The following is a 25,165-nucleotide window of genomic DNA, read 5'->3' on the forward strand; positions in this document are numbered from 1 at the left end:
GTTTGCCTCTCGGTTAGGAGTTCTGTGAGATTTCTCACAAAAATATTTCTCACGGAATACTTGAAGTTTACTTCTCCAAAAACTTCCCTCACACGGGTCTCCCATCGCGACATCTATATTTGTTGCTCAGTGAGTGAATTCTCCCATCTTCAGTCGATTCCTTCCTCCCCTTTTTTCGGTGTCCGCAGGCCATCGATCATTTTTGGGCTTCCCTTTTTCTATCTAGCTACGTTTCTGCGTACAAAGAAAACGGCCTCAGCCCATCAATTCCTAACGTTGCTGGGCCACATGGCTTCCACGGTCCACATCACTCCTATGGCCAGGCTGGCCATGAGAATCACTCAATGGACTTTGAAATCTCAGTGGCTCTTTGAAATCTCAGTGGCTCCAAGCCACTCAACCGCTGCGATTATCACTTCTCTGGTGGACAAACAAAGCCAGCTTGCTAACAGGTCTACCCTTCCAGCAACCAGTTCCGCAAATAACTTTAACCACCGACGCATCCAACTTGGGTTGGGGAGCTCATGTGAACAATCTTCAAACCTAAGGTACTTGGACACAGCTCGAAGCAACGTTTCAGATCAACTTCCTAGGACTTCGAGCTATATGTTATGCTCTGTGTGTTCAAGGGCAGCCTTTCACACAAGACTATTCTCATGCAAACGAACAACACAGTTGTAATGTGGTACTTGAACAAACAAGGTGGCACAGTCTCTTATCTCCTCTGCAAAGAAGCTGTGCAGATCTGGGCCTGGGCCGTTGCACACTCCATGCATCTCTGGGCCACTTATCTTGCAGGCATACAAAACATAGTAGCAGATTGCCTCAGTCGACAGTTCCATCCCCACGAGTGGTCTCTGAATCTTGTTGTGACGACCAGAATCTTCCAATGCTGGGGTCAACCGACAATTAACCTCTTTACATCTGAACTGAATCACAAAGTGGACAGATTCTGCTCCCTGCACAGGCATCAAAACACGTTATCCATGGACGCCTTCACTCGCCCCTGGAACACAGGCCTCCTATACGCGTATCCCCCAATACTGCTAATTGCCAAAACTCTCCTGAAGTTACAACAGGAGAAACGGTCAATGATACTCATAGTCTCATATTGGCCTCGACAAGTATGGTTTCCCATGCTTCTCAACCTCTCAATCAGAGAACCCATTCACCTGGGCACAGCGCCCACACTTATAACTATGAACCAAGGCATATTACGCCATCCAAACCTTCAGACCCTATCCCTCATAGCCTGGATGTTGAAAGCTTGATCCTGCAACCGCTCAATCTTTCAACTGATGCTCAGATTGGGCATGCTCAGTGTTTGTAGCTTCACGAAAGCCTTCCACACGAAAATCCTATCGTTCTAAGTGGAATAGATTTACCATATGGTGCACGCAAAAAGGTATCGACCCATTTTCCTGCCCCACACCATCTCTATTAGACTATCTATGGCACCTTTCAGATTCTGGTCTCCAGACTTCTTCTGTGAGGGTACACCTGAGTGCCATCTCAGCGTACCACAAAGGAGTTGGGGATGCCCCGGTAACAGCGCAACCCCTTGTGAGTAGGTTTATGAGGGGCCTGCTATAACTGAAGCCCCTCTATGACCACCAGTCACTGAATGGGACCTAAATTTAGTACTTACAAGGCTCATGCGCTCCCCGTTTGAGCCTTTGCATTCCTTTGATGTTAAATTTCTTACATGGAAAGTTCTCTTCCTGATAGCTTTTACATCTGCTCGAAGGGTTAGTGAGTTACAAGCACTTGTCACATACTCACCCTATACAAGGTTCCTACATGATTGAGTGGTCCTTCATACTCACCCTAAATTCCTTCCCAAAGTGGTTACCGACTTCCACTTGAATCAGTCTATAGTCTTTCCCACATTTTTCCCGAGGCCCACTCTCACCAGGGCGAGAGGGTTTTACACATCTTGGACTGTAAACATGCACTTGCGTTTTACATAGACCGCACTGCAGTCCATAGGAAATCCACCCAACTCTTTGTTTCCTTCGATAAAAGCAAATCAGGAGTTGCAGTGGGCAAACAAACTATCTCCAACTGGATAGCAGACTGTATTGAATTCTGCTATAACAAAGCAGGCCTTCCTTTCCAGGGACGAGTGAAGCGCACTCAGTAAAAGCCATGTCAACCTCAGTAGCACACTATCGTTCAGTACAAATTACTGAGATTTGTAAAGCTGCAACATGGAGCTCTCTTCACACATTTGCAGCACATTACTGCCTGGACAAGGAAGGACACCAAGACTCTGCCTTTGGCCAATCCATCTTGAAGAACTTATTTCCAGTATAATCCCAACTCCTTCCACATCCAATCTGTTGTGATTTTCAGGCTGCCTCATTTTTCCCAACAGTACACCAGTTGTTGTGCCTGTTGTGCCTGTTGCACAAGTTGTATGCTGTTGGTCGGAACAAATATGAGTCAGCCTGTAGCTTGCTAATCACCCACATGTGAGGACTACCATCCTGTTTGTCCTGGGAGAAAGCAGAGTTGCTTACCTGTAACAGGTGTTCTCCCAGGACAGCAGGATGCAATCCTCATGAAACCCACCTGACACCCTGCGGAGTTGGGTCCGAAAAGTTTTATTATTTTATTTTTTCGCTCGCTCCTTTTGCTACAAACAAGACTGAAGGGAGACCCCTATGGCTACAGGGATTATGGCATGCTCAGTGTGCCAGTCAAAAGTTCTAGAAACTTTAACAGAAAAGTTTTCCGTGATAGGGCTCCGTTCAGTGACATCACCCATATGTGAGGACTACATCCTGCTGTCCTGGGAGAATACCTATTTCAGATAAGCAATTCTGCTTTCCAAGTATTGTCATCTGAATGTGCAGACCCGGGAGGATGTAGCCTTTGCACATGCGGTTTTGACTGGACAGTGGGCAGCCTCCCACCTTATTCAGGAGTAGCTTGGGTACATCTCACTGGTCTTGAATCCATCTGTCTGGGTGCTAAGAAATTAGAATTTACTACTTACCTGATAATTTCCTTTTCCTTAATCTAGACAAATTAATTCAGCTTCCTGCTCTTGCCTACTGAATGATTGTGTTATGGTCCTCCTGCGTGGCTACATGTTCCAGGGGTTACTGGTAAATATTAATCCAGTCCCTAGATTAATGTTCATACATTCTTTGCTCGAGTTCAGTGTTTCCTGTTGGTTGAGTACTGAAATGTTTATCTGTTATTAATCAAGTTTTTGCAAGTCTGTCCACAGTTGGCTTTTTAAGAGAATACTGGCAGGCTGATGTCACTGCAGGAGTTTATATATACTGTGATGTCAGCTTTGCTCTGTCTCCATCTGCTGGTAGAAGTGCATTACCCACTGGTCCTGAATCCATCTGTCTGGATTAAGGAAAAGGAAATTATCAGGTAAGTAGTAATTTCTCTTTTTTTTTTCTGGTGATAACTCTACCTATGCAGCCAATCTTACTATTAGCTTTCCTTTATATTTTATTATATTATAATCAAAGAGATTGTCCTATCTATCTGTGTGTTCAGAGATGGCCAATTAGGGATTGTTTGGCAAGGATGGCCAATTTCAGTCTAAGATGTTGTCTTCCGCGGCCGTGGTGACCCACGTCCGCGGTCCCCCTACCTCGACAGCAAACCGCCGCGGGAGTCCCGGGGGAAGGTCCCAACTTGAGGCCCGTCGCTCCGGCACGTGTCCTCGTGCTGCTCGCCACAGGGGGAGCCGTCCCTGCTCCCCCCTCGTGGCGTCCAGCAGCGTCGTCTTCCGCGGAGGAAATCCAAGATGGCCTCCGCCATCTTTAGGCACGAGGCCGCGCCTCCTTGGCTGATTTAAAGGGACCTGATCCCTTTAACCAGCTGCAGCTGTTCTCTATCAGCCAGAGCAGGGGAAGTATAAAAGCCAGCTTCCTCTGCTCATTTCTTGACTTGGCAACGTCCTTCATTCGTCAGGTCTGCTTGCTTCGGTGAGTCTTCCTGTGCTTTGGATCCGTTCCTGTCTTGTCTTGGTGTTCCTGGTTCCTGACTTCGGATCGGCTAGCGGTGATTCTTGGTATTGATTTCGGATCGGCTAGCGGTGATTCCTGGTATTGACTTTGGATTGGCAAGCGGTGATTCTCTGGTGTGTGACTTCGGACTGGCAAGTGGTGATCCCTCGGTGAGTGACCTCGGAATGGTTAGCGACTTCCTCTGGCACTTGACCTTGGACTCCTTCTTGACCGCCGTCTTCAAGGGCCTGCCTAAGTCCCAGTGGCCCGGGTCCCTACGGGCTCCTCCAGGGGGGACCCTATGGGCCTCCAGGGGTGAAGCTCCAGTCAGCCCTTGCACCAAGTTCCTTGACCTCTCAAAGGTCCACCTAAGTCCCAGCGGTCTGGGTCCCTACGGGCTCCTCCTGGGGGAACCAGAGACTTCCAGTGGCGAAGACACAGCTCCTCTCTTCTCATCTCTGCATCCGCCTCCACAGTCGCCTCAGTCTCCAGCGCCAAGGGTCAGCTGGTCACGTCTGGTCAGCTGGTCATGTCTCCTGCTCTGCCTCGCCACCCGACGGGAGAACCTATGGATCTTCTCCTAAGGTATGCCATCCTCCCGTCGGTCCAAGGGTTCACAAGCCGAGCATAACATAAGATAGATTTGCATGCACTGTCTCCATTATCTGCAAATATTTTTCATGCATTTTCATTAGGGATATCCTAAAACCCCCAGGCCTGTTAGTTGCTCTAGAGGAATGAAGTTGGCCATCCCTAGTGTATGGCATTTTTAGCTATGCAAGGCAGCTCTTTACTGCTTTACAGCCAACTCTTTGAGGAAGTTATCGCACACTACCTCCAGTGCATCTCCACTTTTCTCTCTCATATCCAAAATGCATAAAGATCAAGGGGCAGTAGCAACTGTCTTTGGCCAAAAGAGCTCTCTGGACTGATTTCAGTTGGGTGATGGTCAATTGTTGTCTTCAAAGCAGTAATTTATTTATTTATTTATTTAGGATTTTTATTTACCGACATTCGTAGGTACATCATACCGGTTTACATGGAACAGTATTAACAGGAAAGAGAGTTACATGAAACTGGATCATTGATAACAAAAGAGTTAAGAAATGTCAAGATATAGGGGTAAAAGCAAAATTTATTTATTTATTTATTTATAACTTTTCTATACCGAAGTTCAAATAACAGAGTTAATTATCACTCCGGTTTACATTGCAACCATAAAACAGTGACAAAGTTGTCTTACATAGAACAGGGGGAGAGAAAAACTTGGATACAGCTTAAGCATGGGGAGTAACGTGTCAAAACTGGTAAGAGCTGATAAGAGTTGGCTTTTTGGGGTAACAAGGTATTCCGAGGGAGGGGGTAGGAATGAGGGATTGGAAGGGGGTTGGAAGTGGGGGGGGAGGGTAGTGGAGGGTTACCATAGATTTAATGAAACTAATATACATATATTAAATAGCTTAGGCAGCGGAAGAAAAAGTGCTTAGGCATCTGAGCTTAGGAAGAGAAGGTCCGTGGAGGATGAGGCAAGGACGAGTGTTATGGGAAGGCTTGTCTGAATAGTAGCGTCTTAAGTCTCTTCTTGAATGTAATTGGGCATTGTTCCAGCCTAAGGTCCGGTGGGAGCAGGTTCCACTGTTTGGGGCCTGTGGTGGAAAAGGCTCTTTTACTAAAGGCGGTTTTGAATGTAGGTGTTCTAAGAGTCCCTCTTTGCGCTAGTCTCAGAGGACGGGTTGACGTATGAAGTTGCAGGGGGGTCAATAGGTCCAGCGGAGAGATGTTAAGAATGGCTTTGTGGGTGATTACTAAAAGCTTGTAGAGGATTCTGTAGAGAATTGTAGATAACAATTCTCATATTGTTATCAAAATGATAACAATATGAGAACGATGAGAAAGGAGAACCAACTGCAATGTTACAAAACAATGGATTAGACATCAAACAAGATATTGAGTATGAAGTAAGATGGTTTAAGGGTAGGCTTGTTTGAAGAGCCATGTTTTGAGTTTTTTCTTAAATTTCTGGGTGCACTGCTTTTGTCGGAATTCCAGGATGAAGGACCTGCAATGGATAGTGCACGTTCTTTTGTGGTGGTAAGGTGAAGGTATGCATAGAGTGCCTTTATAGGATGATCTGGTTGGTCTGTTAGGGGTGTGGAATTGTATGGAGTTATTTAGCCAGCGCATGTTCTGGTTTTATGTAACATGGTGAGTTTTTTGTAGATGATATGGTAGGAGATGGGGAGCCAGTGAAGATCTCTGAGGATTGGGGTGATATGGCCTTTTTTTCTGGTAGTGGAGTTTTGAAGCATTTGTAGGGGTTTAATAGAGGCTTTAGGGAGACCGAGGAGTAGGGAGTTGCAGTAATCTATTTTGGAAAGTATTGTGGCTTGCCGTACAGTGCGGAAATCGTTAAGGTGGAGGAGTGGTCTAAGTTTCTTAAGGGTGTTTAGTTTAAAATAGCATTCTTTCATCGTCGAGCCAATGAATCTTTTTAGGTTGAGGTGGTTATCTGTAGTGACACCAAAGTCTTGTAGTTGTTGTGAGAAAGTAATTGTTTGGGGCAGGGTAATGAACAGTTCCATCCCCAAAAGTCTTCCAGCAAGCCTAGTCGGCTAGCAATCCAGAAAAGCAAGGACCTGAACTAAGAGCCAAACTCAGGCCTGTGACTGCAGAGTACAAACCACTGTGTCATTAGAATGACCCCCATGGTATTTTTTTAAAGTAACAATTCAGTGCAACCTGCAACAGTTTTGGGGAACTCTCAGAATTTGGCTTGGAGACTCTGAAATTCCAAGGGAATTGCCAAGTTTGTGGGGCCAACACCGAAAAACTCTGGGTGTGGTAACAGGAGCATGCCTTGGAAGAAAAAGTTAACAGGGCTGCATGGACAGGCAGGAAGGAGAAGGAGGAGCATTGAGTTACTGTGGCTGAAAAAGATAGGTAACATTAGGCCTGTGCCGGGGTAGGTAGGAGGAAGAGTTCAGTTGACTCATTCAGGCTTGTGCTGGGGAAAGAAGGAAGAGCCTGGGCCTCATCAGCAAAAAAGAAGAGACGAGCCTGGGTCTCACAGCAGCAGGAAGTAAGAGATCTGTCAAGTTGGAAGAAGGAACCTTGGCCCCCTATGGCAGAAGGAAGGGGGCAATCCACGGGGCCTGTCGCTAGTGGGTACTAGGTGAAGATAGAGAATGAGTGTGTATGTGTGTGGGTATGGTTGTGAAAGGCAGATAAATGAGTGCATATGTGTGTGAAAGAGTGAATGAAAGTGTGTGGGGGGGAGAATGAGGGGAGTGTAAGTATGCATCTGAGAATGAGCTTGTATGTGTAGCCGGTCCCCTGTTTGGCTGCCTGCCATCATCCATGGGTGCTACAATGCTGGGGTTCAGCTCCAACAGGGAGGAAGCTGAACTTCCTGGGCCCCTACCATGGTCAGTAAATCCAATCCTTACTACCTCGGGACGGTGGTTTTATTCCCCAGAAGGTGCAGGAGGAATGACAACAGGACCTAGGAAATAAAATCCCTGGCCAACAGCTGTCAGCCCACTAACCAGCCATTCACCAAAGGGCAGGGCAGAAAAAATAAATCAAAGGGAGTTCAATTGACGTTCAAAATAGACAGTTTACTTCAACTTAAAGATAAGGATCCATGCCAAAATGGTGCAAATCAGAAACAACATAAAAAATATGAGTTAGAAAAATCATTGTCTCCTTGTCTATTTTGTTCCTCCTAATTGGTTTTCTTCCTTCTGTACCTTATTCCAACAAGTCCTCCCCCTGAAGGGAAGGATAGTTGGAATGCAACTCCAGCATGTGCTGGTCAAAAATATGGAAAATTCCCCAAGGTCAGTACAATATCCAAAATCCAATTGTAATCCAATACGCTCAAAGTTTCTTCAGTCCTACTGACTTCTCCTCACCCTTGCTGTTAATTGGTTTGTAAAAGATCACTGATACGGCCCTTCTGGATACCGGGGGGATACTCTTCCTTCCAAACTTGTCATTCTTCAAATAATTTTCTGCCACCAAAATCTTACTTGGTCCTCCTTCAGATCAAAGACTCCCAGGGATGAGGCAATGAGCATCAGGAGCTCCTCCTCCTCTCTTCTTCTTTCACCAAACTACTAGCCCACTCACTTCTGAGCATGCTCCAGGGAGTTTTATACCCCACTGAAGACTCCCACAAAAAGGTGGGGTTCAAGCCAGGGGAGGATTCCAACAGAGCCAAAACCTACTCCCCCTGTCTATGATGGAAAAATACTAAGGAAACTATTGCATAAGAGTGAACATGATGTGAATGTGCTATTGTGTTTCTGAGAGAAAGTTTGCGTGCATGCTGCTGCTGCCGCCACCACCACCACTTGCCCCGGGCTAATCTGCAACAATCTCAGGCTGGGTGGAAATCAGAAGTTCCTAGATATGGTACCAGTATGTGTTCTGAATAGAGCAGGCAGGGGACAAAAGAATAAGTTGTAAAATACAGCCTACTCCAGAATCTTTCTCCCCCTGCTCCACAGGGCCTAGTGAATGAGCTTGGCTAGCTTGCTGTTTTCTGATGGGATCCCAAGCAGTTAAAGAGCAGCAAGATGCAAAGGAATAGAGAAAAATGAGGGTAGACGAGGACCACAAGATCCATTTAGTCTGCTCATCCCTGAAAGATGTAAGTGGGCAGGATCTCTGAACAGTCAAGGACTGTTTGTTGACATTCATGGTTCAGATGGAAATGCCTGACCACCACGTAAATACTTCCTAATATGATCTGGCTAATATACCTTTAAAGCAGAGCTTTCCAAACTTTTCATGTTGGTGACACACTTTTTAGACAAACATAATTTCGGGACACAGTAATTCAGTCTACTAGTAAACCAGAGGTTAAAGGTTAAACGAACGAAACATATTTCGACAATTTATGTATGTTTCCTTAAATATATACATAAATAAAATGTTTCACGACACAACCTATCTCATGAAAACCTTAAATTTATATTAAAAATATATATTCCAAGATTCATGTTATTGTTATAATTTATGAGAAACAATAATAAAACAAATTGTCTGTCCCCCACACACTCATCTCTCTCCTCCCCCCAGCACATGTCTGGCCCCCACACACTCATATCTCTCCCCCTCAAGCACATGTCTGTCCCCCCAGCACGTTTGCCCCCCACTCACTCATCTCTCTCCCCCCAGCACATGTCTGGCCCCCACACTCATGTACCTCGTCTTTTTGATTGTTGCCAGTTAAGTGCTTCACTCCCTTCCATGATCACCAGACACTGCTGCTTGCAGTCAGTACTCCTCATGGCCAGGCCTCATCGGCAGCAGCAGCCAATGCAAGGATGGCTGGGCTCGTTCCACCCACCAAGCCCCCCAAAAAAACGCGATTGACAGCAAAAATCACCCAATAATAAGCAACCCATAAACTGAAAAAAAAAAAGTGAATCTCTAGAAAAAAAAAAGCCCAAACTCGCATCAGAGTTGACCGGGCTTGCGCGACACACCTGCACACTGCAGGCGACACACTAACGTGTCCCGACACACAGTTTGGAAAGCTCTGCTTTAAAGTGTAGTGTAGCACCAGTTCCTGTTGTTTTCCCTTAAATGCAACACCTCCCTGTCCCTGCTTACCCCACCCACACTCAAGCATGCATCAACATTAATGAGCCTTACTGTTCTTTGTTTTTGCTCACTTGAACCTCCCAATGTTTTTTTTTGTTTGTTTTTTATTCAATTAAATTAATTTCTGAGCGAGCATGTAAAACAGATGAGAGAATGGTGCCCTGCATTCGATTTACTCAGGAGGACTGTTCTCGCTATGCTACAGGAAAACTTGCTGTTGAAACCAGTCAGCCATCTCCACCTTTCATATCACAGTGGGAACAATAGGAGAGGAGGTTTCCCAGCAATGGAAGAGCTTCTAGTAGGGAATAAACTAATACCAGTCCTTCTCATCTGTGGATCACTGCCCTCAAGCATTTTCATTGTTAATCCATAGCTGCAAGCTAACAGCCAGGGCAGAATGTTCCTGCACCAAGGCTCAGCTTTTTCAGTTCCTGTGAAGTTTTGTATTAAGACTTAACACCTCTCCACTCTGCACTCCTCCACCCCCCCCCCCCCCCCAACTCTTGTGTTAGCATCCATCAGGTGGGATTCATTATATGACTGCAGATTTAGATAGGCATCATAGATTTAAAGGAGAACAGTTATTCTTATTTTTTAATCCAATAATGTTTTTAACTGCTTATTCCCTCTCCTCTCCCATTAATAAATAAAACTGAACCACCTGTCCCCATTTCCCCCCCCCCACACACACACTTTACCCTTGAAATAAAAAGCTGCTGCATATAGCCAGTGACCTCACTGCTTGCTTACCTTTGCAGAAAATCAAAATGTGATAGTATTAGCTATATAAGTTTTTCAGTTGTGGAATTACAGGAGCTTCAAGATTATTGCCTTCAAATAATGCAGCCTGTTTGCTTGCCTCTCATACAGTTGCGAAAATCACGTTTTCATTTTGGTAGTGCTCAACTCTTAATCCAAAAAATGAAGCTTAGGTGGCACACTAACAATGACATCAAAATTTGTTTTGCATCGTTGGATTTCGTACAGTACATTTATACTAGATCATGATGTACATCTCGCTTTTATGTTATTGAGAGCTAGCTTTGGGGATAATTTCACACTATAGTTTTGTTATGTTTCAGAGATAGACATGATTCTTTCATCTCCATGAGATAGGGAGTTAATGTAAGTATATTTAAAGAACATAAGAGAGTTAGTTATCTTTAAAGAGAAGAGAAATAATGTATGACTTTTTTTCCTCTATTGTTTGACCATATACATTTCTCAGTGCTAGATACCACAGTGTCTTGCACAAGTCTTTATACCCTTGTAGATTTTTCATATTCTGCTGTCTGAAGAATACAAATCAAAATGCATAAAAATATGAATTTTTCACTAATCTACACTCCAAACAAATATAGCAAACCAAAACCTCAAAACATGACTGCCCAAAGAAGAGAGATGGCTATAAGATTGTCACACAAGGTTTAAAAACTCCTGGAAACTTAAGGCATTAGCAATGAAAATAAAAGAAGATGAAAGTGAGGGTAAAAGAAGAAATTAAAGGATTCGGTGCACAAAGCAATTTGTTATCCTGAACTTTCTCAGTCATTTACTCTCATTAAAATCACAGAGTTAATCAGTGCCAAACCTGACGTCTGCCGAAACATCTTCAATCTTGGTGATTTTTTAATGTACTGTTTAGTCTACAGTTTTGTTCTTTTGAGGCAGATTTTGCACTTTTACATGCTTTGTTGTTGGACACTCTAATTAACAGTATGGTTTTAGTAAGGGTAAATGATTGAGAAGGCTCTGGAAAACATAGGTTGCTTTGTGCACCGAATCCTTAAATTTCTTCTAATACTGTCACTTCCACCTTATTTTATATTGATTGCTGGTGACTTAGTATGCTTCCAGGTATTTCAATCTCACTGATTTACAAAACATATTCTACACTTTCCTCCTGAAAGAAAAATTATAGAAATATTCCAAAAATATTTATAAATAAAAAACAAAGTCATTATTGCACAAGTCTTCGCACTTTGTCATAGCAAATCCAAATTAGCTCCAGTTCAAAAAATTGCCCTTTGGTCGATCAGGAGAAGCCACAAGTTTGGGAAACAGCCAGGAGGACAAAAAAGAGGCCAAACTCTGGCTGGTTCCATACAAACTCTTTATTTATAAGCAAAACCAAATTACAGCATAGAGGCTGCTTATCTCAGCAGCCTCTCATCCATCAAATATACACAGTTCTTACATAGGCTGTCTTCCTGCCTTTTGCCTGGGGCCTCTCCAGCCTTCTAGGCCCTGCCTTCTTTATACCTCCCTGACCCAGAATCTCTTGATGGGTTTGCTCTTAAGAAGGACAGGAACAGATAGCTCTGGCCTGTCCTTTAAAGTATTCTGAGGGAGTTTTATACACTCCCTCACATGCCCATAATTTAAATAGAGCTCACATATACCAGTCACAGAAGTTGAGCTGATTCAGATATTCCTGGATGAAAAATCAAGCTGTTACTGTTGTATGAAGTGAATTTGAAAATGTCAAAACGTGCCTAACAAGGAGCTGCTGAAAGAAATTCAGGATAACATAAGAAGCGCCATGCTAGGTCAGACCAAGCTCCATTGAGCCCAACATCTTTCTGACTGTGGCCAGACCAAGTAGCAAGTACCCATCGAATCCCCAATAGTTGATCTATTTCTTGTATCTCACTCCCAGGGATAAGTGCTGGTTTCCCAAGTCTACCTATCTAATGATTGCTCATAGGCTTTTCCTTCAGGAACTTGACCAATCCTCTTTTGAGCCCCTCTGTTAGTTGTGTTGATCACATCCTTTGGTAAAAGATTCCATAGCTTGATTGTATGCTGAGTGAAAAAAATCCTTCCTACCATTTGTTTTAAATCTTCTGGTTGCTAGTTTCATGTAGTGTCCTCTAAACTTAGTGCTGTTTGAAAGGGTAAATAACCCTTCCCTACTTACCTATTCCACCCCACTCATGATTTTATTAATTAATTTTATTAATCTTAATCATATCCTCTCTGCCATCTCTGTTCCAAGATAAAGATCCCTAATCTGTTTAGACTTTCTCCATAAAGGAGCTTTTCCATCACCTATATCATTTTTTTCACCGTTCTCTGTACCTTTTCTATGTCTGCTATGTCTTTTTTGAGATGGGGTGACCAAAAGTAACACAATACTCAAGGTACAGTAGTGCATTTGGATCTGTATAAAGGCATTATAATCTTTTTTTTTTTTCCTCTTCCTTTCCAAATAATTCTTAACATTCTGTTTGCTTTTTTTTTGACTGCCACTGCATAGAGCTGAAGAAGTCTGAGGTCCTTTTCCTGGGTGGTGTTTCCTAACACAGAATCCAGCATTATGTACCTGTATTTGGAATTATTTTTCCATATGTTCATTTCTTTGCTTTTGTCCACATTAAGTTGCATCTGCTATTTAGATGTCCAGTCTCACAATGTCCTTCTGCAAATCTTCACAATCTGCTGCTATTTTAACAACTCAAAACAATTTTGTGATATCTGCAAATTTGGTCGCCTCACTTGTCGTTCCTTTCTCTATATCATTTATGAATAGACTAAACAGCACAGGTCCCAATACAGACCTCTGGGACACTCCACTATCCTAAGGATGCTTACATCCACACAGGGATATTCCTCCATCACAGACAATCTCTCAAATTTGATGTGTGAAACTGTCCCCTCCAGTATCATGTATTGCTTTTTGGCCTAGTGACATCCCTGCGGGTCTTCACAAAATGTCTTGCTGTGGTGGTGGTGGTGCATGAATACAAGTTAGGGGTGCATATGTATTCCTATATGGATGATTGGTTGGTCAAGAGCACATCACAAGCAGGTGTCTCAGAATTGATGTGCAAGACCATTCAGGTGTTTGAGTTACTGGGGTTTGTCGTCACCTACCCCAAGTCCCACTTGAGCCCGTCATCTCAATTGGAGTGTATCAGAGCTCTGATAGACAAAACTCAGGCAAGAGCCTTCCTTCCATAAACAGAGGTTTATAAGCTTAATATCTGCAGTGGAAAGGGTTCAAATGAGTCAGCAGACATCGGTATGGAGCATATTGAGGATGTTGGGTGTTATGGCATCAACTGTACATATCACTCCCTTGGCACATCTCCATCTGAGGATATCTAAATGAACCCTCAGATCTCAGTGATTGCTGGTCATTCATGATCTGTGAGACAGCTTTCATGTCACACAACCATTCAGGAACTCCTTACCTGGTGGTGGAACAATTCTAGTCAAACCAAGGGTTTAGCCTTCCAAATTTCTCCAGTCCAAACTGTCTTCACCATGAATGAACATAAGAACATGCCATACTGGGTCAGACCAAGGGTCCATCAAGCCCAGCATCCTGTTTCCAACAGTGGCCAATGCTACTGATGCCAGTAATAGCAGTGGCTATTTCCTAAGTCAACTTGATTAATAGCAGTTAATGGACTTCTCCTCCAAGAACTTATTCAAACCTTTTTTAAACCCAGCTACATTAACTGTGCTAACCACATCCTCTGGCAGCACATTCCAGAGTTTAATTCTACATTTAGTGAAAAATAATTTTCTCTGATTAGTTTTAAATGTGCTACTTGCTAACTTTGTGGAGTACCCCCTATTCCTTCTATTACCCAAAAGAGTAAATAACTGATTCACATTTACCTGTTCTAGACCTCTCGTGATTTTAAGAACCTCCGACATATCCCCCCCCCCCCATCATCTCTTCTCCAAGCTGAACAGCCCTAACCTCTTTAGCCTTTCCTCATAAGGGAGCTGTTCCATCCCCTTTATCATTTTGGTCGCCCTTGTCTGTACCTTCTCCACTGCAACTATATCTTTTTTTGAGATGCGGCGAACAGAATTGTACACAGTACTAAAGGTGTGGGCTCACCATGGAGCGATGCAGAGGCATTATGACATTTTCTGTTTTATTCACCATTCCCTTCCTAATAATTCCTAACATTCTGTTTGCTTTTTTGACTGCTGCAGCACACTGAGCCGATGATTTCAGTATATTATCCACTAAGATGCCTAGATATTTTTCCTGAGTGGTAGCTCCTAATATGGAACCTAACGTCGCGGAATTACAGCATGGGTTATTTTTCCCTATATGCATCAACTTGCACTTGTCCACATTAAATTTCATCTGCCATTTGCATGCCCAATCTTCCAGGCTTGCAAGGTCCTCCTACACTTTATCACATTCTGCTTGTGATTTAACTACTCTGAATAATTTTGTATCATCTGCAAATCCTGGATCTCCATCACCAAAACAGTAGCAGATAAGATAAAACCCCATGATAAAGAAAACAATAAAAAACCCAAAACATCAGAATCAATGGTACAATGAAAACATCAGATCAGCCAAATGAGAACTCAGAAAAAAAAGAGAAAACCTGGAGAAACAACTATAAATCATCCACTCTACTTAACGCATACAAAGCACAACTAGCAGATTACAAAAAACTCATCCACAAAACAAAAAGACTTCTACTCAAATAAAATAAACAAATACCAACATAACCCAAAGATGCTTTTCACTATAGTAAAAAGCCTAACCAAACCTATCAATGATGACCAGCTATCTTCAACATCTAAGATCACAAGTAATGAATTTGCAGAATTCTTTAATGAAAAAATAAAAAACATCATAAATAACCTCAACATCAACACCATCTCACAAAACCAGAAAAAAACAGAAAATACAAATCTTTCAAACTTTAAGTTGGTCCAATTTTGAAACTGCATCATCACTGGAAATCCAAACAATCATCAAAAATATGAACCTAGCAAAACACCCTATGGACTCCATTCCCATAGCGACATTAAAAAATATTGAACTTTCAATAACTAAAATTTTAACTGACATCATAAACCTATCCCTCACTGAAGGAAACTGCCCTGAATGCCTAAAATCTGCAATTATTAAACCCATTCTGAAAAAGAACAACCTTGATCCAGATAATCCACTGAACCTACCCTTCATTGCCAAAATCATTGAGAAAATCGTACACTCCCGTCTCAGGGACCACCTTGAAGAAAACAACATCATACTTCCCACTCAATTTGGCTTCAGAAAACAATTGAACACAGAAATATTACTACTATCTTTGAATGACACCGTACTCAAAGGTTTTGAAAATGGCCACAGCTACCTTCTGGTACTACTCAGCAGCATTTGACACGGTAAACCACTCCATTATGATTGAACGACTATCTGAAATTGGTGCAAAAGAAAACAAACCCTACAATGGTTCACATCATATCTTTCACAAAGAACATACCAAGTATGCGTCAATAATATCCTTCCAAAAAAAATAAATCTTGACACCGGAGTCCCCCAAGGATCCGCACTATCAGCGACCTTCTTCAACATTTATCTCCTTCCAATATGCCACCTCCTATCAAACCTCAACCTGACCCACTTCATATACGCTGATGACATTCAAATATTAATACCAATAATCAACTCATTGGAAGAAACCTACAAAAAAACAGCCACCTACCTAAACAAAATAAAACAACTACTATCCAGCTTGAAAATCATACTAAACTTTGATAAAACTGAAATAATCTTACTAGACAGAACAACTTTCCTCAACCACCTCTACTCAACTTAATAAACCAAAAAGTGGCTATCATTCCAGTCAATCACACAAGCAACCTTGGAGTCATAATTGACAAAGAATTCTCCTTCAAAAATCACATCACAGTTAAAATCAAAGATGGTTATCACAATCTCCTAACATTATGTCATTTAAAACCTTTCCTCTCCCCCAACGACTTCAGATCAGTCCTTCAACTACTTATATTCTCCAACCTGGACTATTATAACTCCCTATTATTCAACTTACCTCATAATACAATCCACCCATTACAGATCCTACAAAACGCAACTGCAAGAATACTCACTGGATCTAAAAACATGATCACATCACTCCCACACTTATATCTCTACACTGGCTCCCAATAAAATTTAGGATCGAATACAAAATTCTATCCATACTACATAAAATAATATATGAAACTCAAACAAACTGGCTTAGTTCTTCCATAAAATTGCATGCTCCAAACAGAAACCTCAGATCAGCAAATAAAGGTCTATTAAAGATTCCTTCTTCTAGATCCAAACAACTCACCTCAACTCAAAAGAGAGCAATTTCACTTGGAAGTCCCAAACTCTGGATCACCCTCCATATTGAACTCAGAATTCAAGAAAACTTAAAAACTTTCAAGAAAGAGCTAAAAACATGGATGTTTACCAAAGCCTACCAACTCACCCAATGACTATAAAAAAAACTCCGCTCCCATCCTTTCACACTTGAAAACAGATTGACCCACGAATCTTGTGATTTACTTAGTTCAGTATTATGTTCTTGATTAATTTATAAACTTAGTTCATAATGTTATACTCTATATTAGCAATCATATGAACCGTTTTTGAAAACACTGTTAAACTTCATAACTTTGTAAACTGCTGTGATGGCGAAACTGAACGACGGTATATAAAAATCGATAAATAAAATAAATAAATAAATAATTTTGATTACCTCACTCGTCGTATTCCTTTCTAGATCATTTATAAATATATTGAAAAGCACTGGTCCAAGTACAGATCCCAGAGGCACGCCACTGTTTACCCTTTTCCACTGAGAAAATTGTCCATTTAATTCTACTCTCTGTTTATAATCCAAAAAGGACATTGCCTCCTATCCCATGATGTTTTAGTTTTCTTAGAAACCTCTCATGAGGGACTTTGTCAATCGCTTTCTGAAAATGGAAATACACTGTATCTATCGGTTCACCTTTATCCACATGTTTATTAATCGCTTCAAAAAAATAAAGCAGATTTGTGAGGCAAGACTTCTCTTGGGTAACTCCATGCTGACTGTGTTCCATTAAACCATGTCTTTTTATATGCTCTATGTGATTTTGATCTTTAGAATAGTTTCCACTATTTTTCCCGGCCCTGAAGTCAGGCTCACTGGTCTATAGTTTCCTGGATTGCCCCTGGAGCACTTGGGGTTTCATTAGCTACCCTCCAGTCTTCAGGTACAATGGATGATTTGTTGCCAGAGGACGTGGTTAGTGCAGTTAGTGTAGGGGGAGAAAGTTTAGTGTCAGAGCTGTAGATTTACATATTTATTTATTTATTTGTAGGTTTTTATATACCGAGGTTTGGCGCACGCCTTCCCTCTGGTTTACAGTTAAAACAACATTTTACAGTAAATAACAGTTGTAACATTGGGGAACAGTAGCTAATCATTTGAAATTTATACATTAAAACCTAAACGTTATAATATATTGGTATTTACATTGAAGAACAACATTTGAAATGTATACATTAAAATCTAAACGTAAAAATATATTGGTATTAACATTGAAAAACAATAACATATTAAGCGATAGAGATTATATTGATTGTGGATGAGGCCTTAGAATTTTCATATATAATGATTCCTATTGGATTTATGTTATCTGAGGAGGGTTAGTAAAGGATTTCTTGAGGGATACTAATTTAATATGTTTTCCAGAATATGGCGTAGCGGGATGTCTCAAGGGATGGTATTGTAATATGATTCTCTGTATAGGGTGAACCGAGGGGGAAGGCGGAGGGAGGCATGGATTTAATGCAAATTCAGCGTGTATTTCCTAATTCGTATGCGATCGTTGACCTTGGAAATGCTTGGTGTTGGGTGGGAATTACAGGTGTTGTGTTTTGTGATAGTGAGTTGTTTATCCAATGCCGTTTTTGTAGGTTTGTTGAAATAGCCATGTTTTTAGTATTTTCCCCCTTCCAGTCATTAGTTCAAATTTGGTCATATTATGATCAATATTGCCAAGTGGCCCCACTACCATTACCTCTCTCACCAAATCCTGCGTAACACTAAGAATTAAATCTAAAATAGCTCCCTCTCTCGTTGGTTCCTGAACCAATTGCTCCTGGAGGTGATATGAGAAGGATATGCGATAGAGTTTTGCAGTGTTCCTCGGGATGTATTCATGATGTCTCCCTGCCACTCCTCGCAGAAGAAGCAGGCAGTGGAGGGTACATTGGCAAGGCTCCTTAGTTTGAGGGCTGTGGTCCAAGTGCCCATGCCTCAAAAAAATATGGGGCGATATTCCATGCATTTTGTTGTGCCAAAGAAGGAAAGCTCTTTTCATCCCATCCTGGACCTCAAAGGTGTCAGCCATCATCTGCCAGTGAAGCATTTTCGCATGGAAACATTGCGCTCGGTGATAATGGCCATGTAGTTGGGGGAATTTCTGACCTCTCTGGGTATGTTTGAGTCATAACTCCACATTCCCATCTGACTAGAACTTCAACGCTTCCTGCGGTTTGCAGTTCTGGGATGTTACTTTCAGTTTAGTGCGCTGCCCTTTGGTCGGGCAGCAGAGTTGAGAGAGGATGGAATGCTAGTACACCCGTATTTGGATGACTTGCTGAATAGCGCCAAGTTGCTGAATAGCACCAAGTCACTGGAAGAGAGTCTCCTGGTGACTCGGAAATTGATTCCCCTGTCGTGGGAGCTTGGCTGGGTAGTGAACCTGGCCAAAAGCAGTCTTTAGCCTGCTCACTCGTTGGAATACCTCTGGGTTCGGTTCGACATGAAACTGAGCAAGGTTTTCCTGCCGGAAGCTTGTATTCAGAAGTTGCTGGCGCAGCTCTGTATGTTGATAAACACTCTGCATCCAACCATGTTGTCTTACCTGCAGGTACTCGACTTAATAGTGGCAACCCTGAAAGTGGTACCATGGGCAAGGGCGCATATGTGTCCTCTGCAGTGCTCCCTGCTGTCTCAGTGAACCCTCAGTCTCAGAACTATTCGATTCTGCTCCACTTGCCGATGGAGATCTCCTCCCAACTGCAGTGGTGGCTGCAGGCGGATCATCTAAGAGGAGAGTCTCCCTAGCCCCACCGGACTGGCTAGTACTGACAATGGATGTGAGTCTCCTTGTTTGGGGAACTCACTGTCAGGAGGTGACAGTGCAAAGACGCTGGAATGCAGAAGAGTCTCTCTGGAACTTCAGTCGGCTAGAAGCCAGGGTGGCCTGTTGGCATGTTTACAGTTCAGCAACTGGCTGCACGGTCAATCGGTCCGAATAATATCGGACAATGCAACAACTGTGGCTTACATCTATCGGCAGGGAGTTACCAAGAGCCAACAAGTGTACCTGGAAATAGATCAACTTATGGAATGGGTGGAAGTGCATCTCCACATGATCTCAGCCTCACACAGAGCAGGAAGAGACAATGTAAGGGCAGTCTTTCTCAGCAGGGAGAGTCTGGGTCCAGGAGAGTAGGTGTTGTCAGATGAGGCATTACAGCTGATTCTGGACCGCTGGAGTCTTCCATTTCTAGACCTCCTGGCAACTTCACGCAATGCAAAAGTTCCATGATTCTTCAGTTGCAGGAGAGATCCGAAGTCATTGGGGATCAGTGCCTTAGTGCAGGAGTGGCCGGAAGACAAGTTACTGTATGCCTTTTTTGAAAGAAGTGAATGATCTTCATCCTCCCTTGTGCTTTCTGGTGCCCCTTTGGAGTCTTAATTGGTATTGGTTTTCTTGGCAGGCCCTGCATTTAGACCTCTGTGTACCCTGTCCTTGAAAATGGTGTTCCTTGTGGCAATTTGCTCTGTGCATATGGTTTCGAATTCCAAGGCTTGTTTTGCCGTGAGCCGTTTCTTTAGGTGTCTCCAGGAGCAGTTCAGCTGCATACTGTTGTTTCCTTTTTACTGTATGTGGTCACTGAGTTTCATTTGAATCAGGCCATCTCCCTGCCGTCTCTGGACAGAGAAAGAGATGCAGAGGAGAATCATCTGTTGTGACCTTTGGATGTCAAGAGACATATTGTCAGGTATACGGAGGTTTCTAAGCCTTTCTGGAAGTCGAATCGTCTGTTTTTTCTTCACTGCAGTACTAGACAGGGAGAGCCGGCCTCGCCGGCTATGATAATTCGCTGGATTAAGGAGGTTGTCACGGCTGCATACCTGGATGCTGGGAAGCCTTTACCTAGTCAGATTAGGGTTCATTCCACTAGGACTCAAGCAGTGTAAAGGGCAGAAGTTAGATTATTGTCCCCTCTCGATATTTGCCTGGATATGCAGGATATGGATATGCAGGCCCAGGAGGATGTGGCCTTTGCACATGCGGTTTTGACAGTACCATGGGCAACCTCCCGCCCTATTCTGGAATAGCTTGGGTACATCCCACTTTTCTGGATTCATCTGACTGGACCTTAAGCAATGAGAAATTAATACTTACCTGTTAATCTCCTTTTCTTTAGGATAGTCAGATGAACCTAGCTTCCCTTTCGTGGCTGCCGAATGATTGTGTTATGGTCCCCTTGTGTGACTATGTGTTAACCCAGATCCTAGACTTATGTTTATACATTCTTGTATGTACTCAGTGTTGCCTGAGTATTTACATAGTTGTTTTTAATCAAGAATTTTCTGGTCTGTCCTCAGTTGCTTTTGAAGACAATATTGTCAGGCTTATGTCACTGCAGTGGTATATGTACTGTGACATCAGTTTGCTCCGTCTCCATCTGCTGATAGAGGTGCATAAACCACTTGTTCTGGATTCATCTGACTGTCCTAAGGAAAAGGAAATTATCAGGTAAGTAGTAATTTCTCATTTCCACACATTTCTTTTTTGTTCTAACAGTGAAATTCCATGGCAAAATAAAATAAAAACTGAAAACAAAGGTCCCTAGCTATGCAGTATAATAATCACAAGGATGCATATATGTATGGAAGTGTGGCAAATGTTCTCAACTTTTCTTTTATTTTTTTTATAATTCACAGCATGTGTGTGCAACGGACATGCAAATATCTGTGAGATGCAAACAGGGAAATGTCACTGCACAACCAAAGGAATCAAAGGAGACCAGTGTCAGCTGTAAGTATGTCAGTTGAAGCTATTGGCTTGTGATGTGAACGAATTCTCCAAGGTTAATGCTTTACAAGAAATTATCCTCTATGAGACTAATGACCCCTAAACTAGTCATTATGTTTGCATTGGGTCAAGCACAATTATTACTAATTCCAAATAGTGTGGCATGACCAGTGGTTTGCCGCAAGAGTCCATATTAAGTCTGCTCCTGTTTAACCTTTAGCTAAATCATCTGAAAGTATGGTGTTGATAGCAAGAGTTTCGTGTTCACCAGAGCATGTCAGCTATATACTCTTGTCAGTCCTCTTACAAAAATAGATCTGGACATCCCTGGGAGAATAATTAGTTCAGGGGCAGATGATATTTATCCTAAACCCCCAGAATGGAAATGCAGAATACTAACTGAATAGGTTAGTGCATTCTTCTCCCGCACAGGTAAAAGACTTGTTCATTTTAATAGAATATGTTCTAGGCATGAATAGTTAAAAGCAGGTGTGTCTACTATATCTGGACATATTCTGCTAGGTGGGGTGAAATGCGGGGTTTTGCTTTTTTATAGGGCTATTGTTAAACCACATCTATTGTATGAGGTACAGTTATGGACCCCACACTCCAGAAGGAAATCAAGGAACTTGGAAAAAGGCAGCTGCTTAATTAAAGGGATGGAGGGTTTATTCTCTGAGGAAAAGCTTATCAGACTGGTTAGCTTTTCTTTGGAAATACAGAAATAAAGAGAAAATGAGCTGGAGAAGGGACATGATTGTACAAAGCACATTAAAGGGTCATTCAAAGATCTTGTAGGGGTGCTACTTAACCTTAGAGCTATTGATAGAACAAGAGGACACTCCCTGAGACTGGAGAGATGTAGCCTCCATTATCTTTAAGTGCAAGGCCTTTTCTTTTTACGTTGAGTGGATTAAAACAAATGAATAGAAGTTGTTATGATAGTAACTAATAGCTTAAGAAGGGGTATGGTACATTTCTAGGGAACTAGAAGAACTATGAGTCAGATGATCTGCTGAATTTAGGGCTAAAATGACCATCTTTGCAGTAGGAAACAAAATTGGGTGTGATCAACAATTTATTTCTGCCTTACCCTGGCTCACCACTGGAAAGAGCTGCCAGAGAAGCAGCTGGAGAAGGTGGAAAATGATGGAGTTTTGGTCCCTCTTGAACTTGACTTGCTGCAATTTGCTACAGTACCTGTCTTAGGAAACTAGAAATTGCAATTGCTGGGTCAAGAAGAAGAGCTAGTCCTTGAAAGATGCCGACAATCTGCAGTTGCAAGTTTGCCGTGGCACCCCATACCATATCTGTGGAAGACCATAGAGCAGCGACTTGTTATAAAGACCGACACCACACACTTATCTTATTCACAGAAATATAGAAATGGCAGCAGAGAAAGACCAAATGATCCACCCAGTCTGCCCTGCAAACTTAAGCCAGTATCTGCTGTACTGTGCAGGTAACCCTCGTGCTTATCAGTTTCCCAGACCATAAAAGTCAGGACACTCAGATGCTGTTGGAATCAAATTCCCATTGACCCTTGCCATGGAAGCAGAGAGCAATGATGGAGCTGCATTAAAATATCAGGCTTAGTGATTAAGGATAGTAAAAGCCGCATCAGCAAGTTACCCCCATGCTTATTTGTTCCTCAAACCTTAAAAGTTGGGGCCCTCGTTGATTACTGTCTGAATCCAATTCCCTTTTATCCACTGCCATTGAAGCAGAGAGCATTGATGGAGTTGCATTAACAGTATCAAGGCATATTTGTTAAGGGTAACAACTGCCACACGAGCAAGTTACACCCAGTTACCCCTATGCATTCTCTTCTTTATTTCCATCCACTACCCTTTAGGGATCCACAGTGTTTATCCCATGTCCCTTTGAATTCCTTCACTGTTTTCATCTTCACCTCCTCCGGAAGGGCATTCCAGGCATTCACCACCCTCTCCGTGAAAAAATATTTCCTGACATTGGTTCTGAGTCGTCCTCCCCCCTGGAGTTTCATTTCATGACCTCTAGTTCTATTAAGAACATAAGAACATAAGAAATTGCCATGCTGGGTCAGGCCAATCCATCAAGCCCAGCATCCTGTTTCCAACAGAGGCCAAACCAGGCCACAAGAACCTGGCAATTACCCAAACACTAAGAAGATCCAATGCTACTGATGCAATTAATAGCGGTGGCTATTCCCTAAGTCAACTTGATTAATAGCCGTTAATGGATTATCCTCCAAGAACTTATCCAAATCTTTTTTGAACCCAGCTACACTAACTGAAAAGGTTTGATGATTGTATATCATTAAAAATTTTCAGATATCTGAAGGTCTGTATCATATCTCCCCTGCACCTACTCTCTTCCAGGGTATCCATCTTCACATCCTTCAGCCTCTTCTCATAAGTCTTCCAATGCAAACCATTCACCATTTTGGTCACTTTTCTTTGGACCGCCTTTATCCTGTCTTTATCTTTTTTGAATACAGGCACCAGTACTGAACACAGTACTCTAAATGAGGCCTCACCAAGGAACTGTACAAGGGCATTAACACTTCTTTTTTTTCTTACTAATTATTCCTCTCTCTATGCAGCCCAGCATTCTTCTGGCTTTAGCTATTGTCTTGTCACATTGCTTCACCGCCTTCAGATCATCAGACACTACCACATCAAGGTCCCTCTCCCACTTTGTGTGCATTACCGCCCATCACATACAGCTCTTTTGGATTGCTGTACCCCAAATTTATGACTCTGCACTTCTTGGCATTGAATCCAGCTGCCAAATCTTCAATCACTCTTCAAGCTTTCTTAAATCATTTTTCATTGTCTCTACTCCTTCAGGCATGTCCACTTTGTTGCAGATCTTAGTATCATTCACAATTTTTTCATGAAGGTCGGTATAGAAAAGTGTTAAATAAATAAATAAATAAATATAGACGAACTACCTTCTGTCCCTTCTTCCAGGTCGCTCACAAAGTTATTGAACAGAACCGGTCTCAACACAAATCCCTGTGGCACTCCATTTAAAACTCTTCTCTCTTCAGAGTAGGTTCAATTTACCATTACACGCTGTCTCCTGTCAGTCAACCAGTTTGCAATCCGTACTACTACCTTGGCACCCACTCCCTAGCTTTTCATTTTGTTCATGAGTCTCCTATGTGGGACTGTATCAAAAGCTTTACTAAAATCCAAGTAAATGACATCCAATGTTCTTCCCTGATCCAATGCTCTAGTCATCCAGTCAAAAAAATCAGTCAGTTTTATCTGCCAGGACCTTCCCCTGGTGAATCCATGCTGCCTTTGGTCCAGCAATCCTCCTGAGTGTAGATAGTTCACTATCCTTTCCTTCAGCAGAGTCTCCATTACTTTTCCCACCACCGAGGTGAGGCTAACCGACCTGTAGTTTCCAGCCTCCTTTCTGCTCCCGCTCTTGTGAAGCAGGACCACCACTGCTCTTCTCCAATCACTTGGCACCACTCCCGTTTCCAGGGATCTGTTGAACAGGTCATGCAGCAGACCTGCCAGCACATTTCTGAACTCCCTCAGTATCCTGGGATGAACTGATCAGGCCCCATGGGTTTGTCCACTTTCAGTTTTCCTAGCTCTTCTCATACGTTCTCTTCTGTAAACAGTGTTTCATCTATTCCACCCCCTTCCAATGTCTTGTTAACTAGCGATGATCCTTCTTCAGGGTCTTTAGTGAACACCGAGCTG

General features: G+C 42.5%; 1 protein-coding gene across 2 annotated transcripts in view; it reads left to right on the forward strand.

Annotated features, from left to right (window-relative positions):
• ATRNL1 (attractin like 1) overlaps positions 1-25,165 on the forward strand; it is a 2,205,421-nt gene that overhangs the window by 978,037 nt on the left and 1,202,219 nt on the right. For both annotated transcript variants that reach the window (XM_029610472.1, XM_029610473.1), the window contains exon 20: positions 21,368-21,461. In XM_029610472.1, coding sequence (XP_029466332.1) covers positions 21,368-21,461 — 94 coding nt within the window. The remainder of the gene's footprint in view (positions 1-21,367; positions 21,462-25,165) is intronic.

Source organism: Rhinatrema bivittatum, chromosome 7 (assembly GCF_901001135.1).
Source record: "Rhinatrema bivittatum chromosome 7, aRhiBiv1.1, whole genome shotgun sequence".
Lineage (NCBI taxonomy): Eukaryota > Metazoa > Chordata > Amphibia > Gymnophiona > Rhinatrematidae > Rhinatrema > Rhinatrema bivittatum.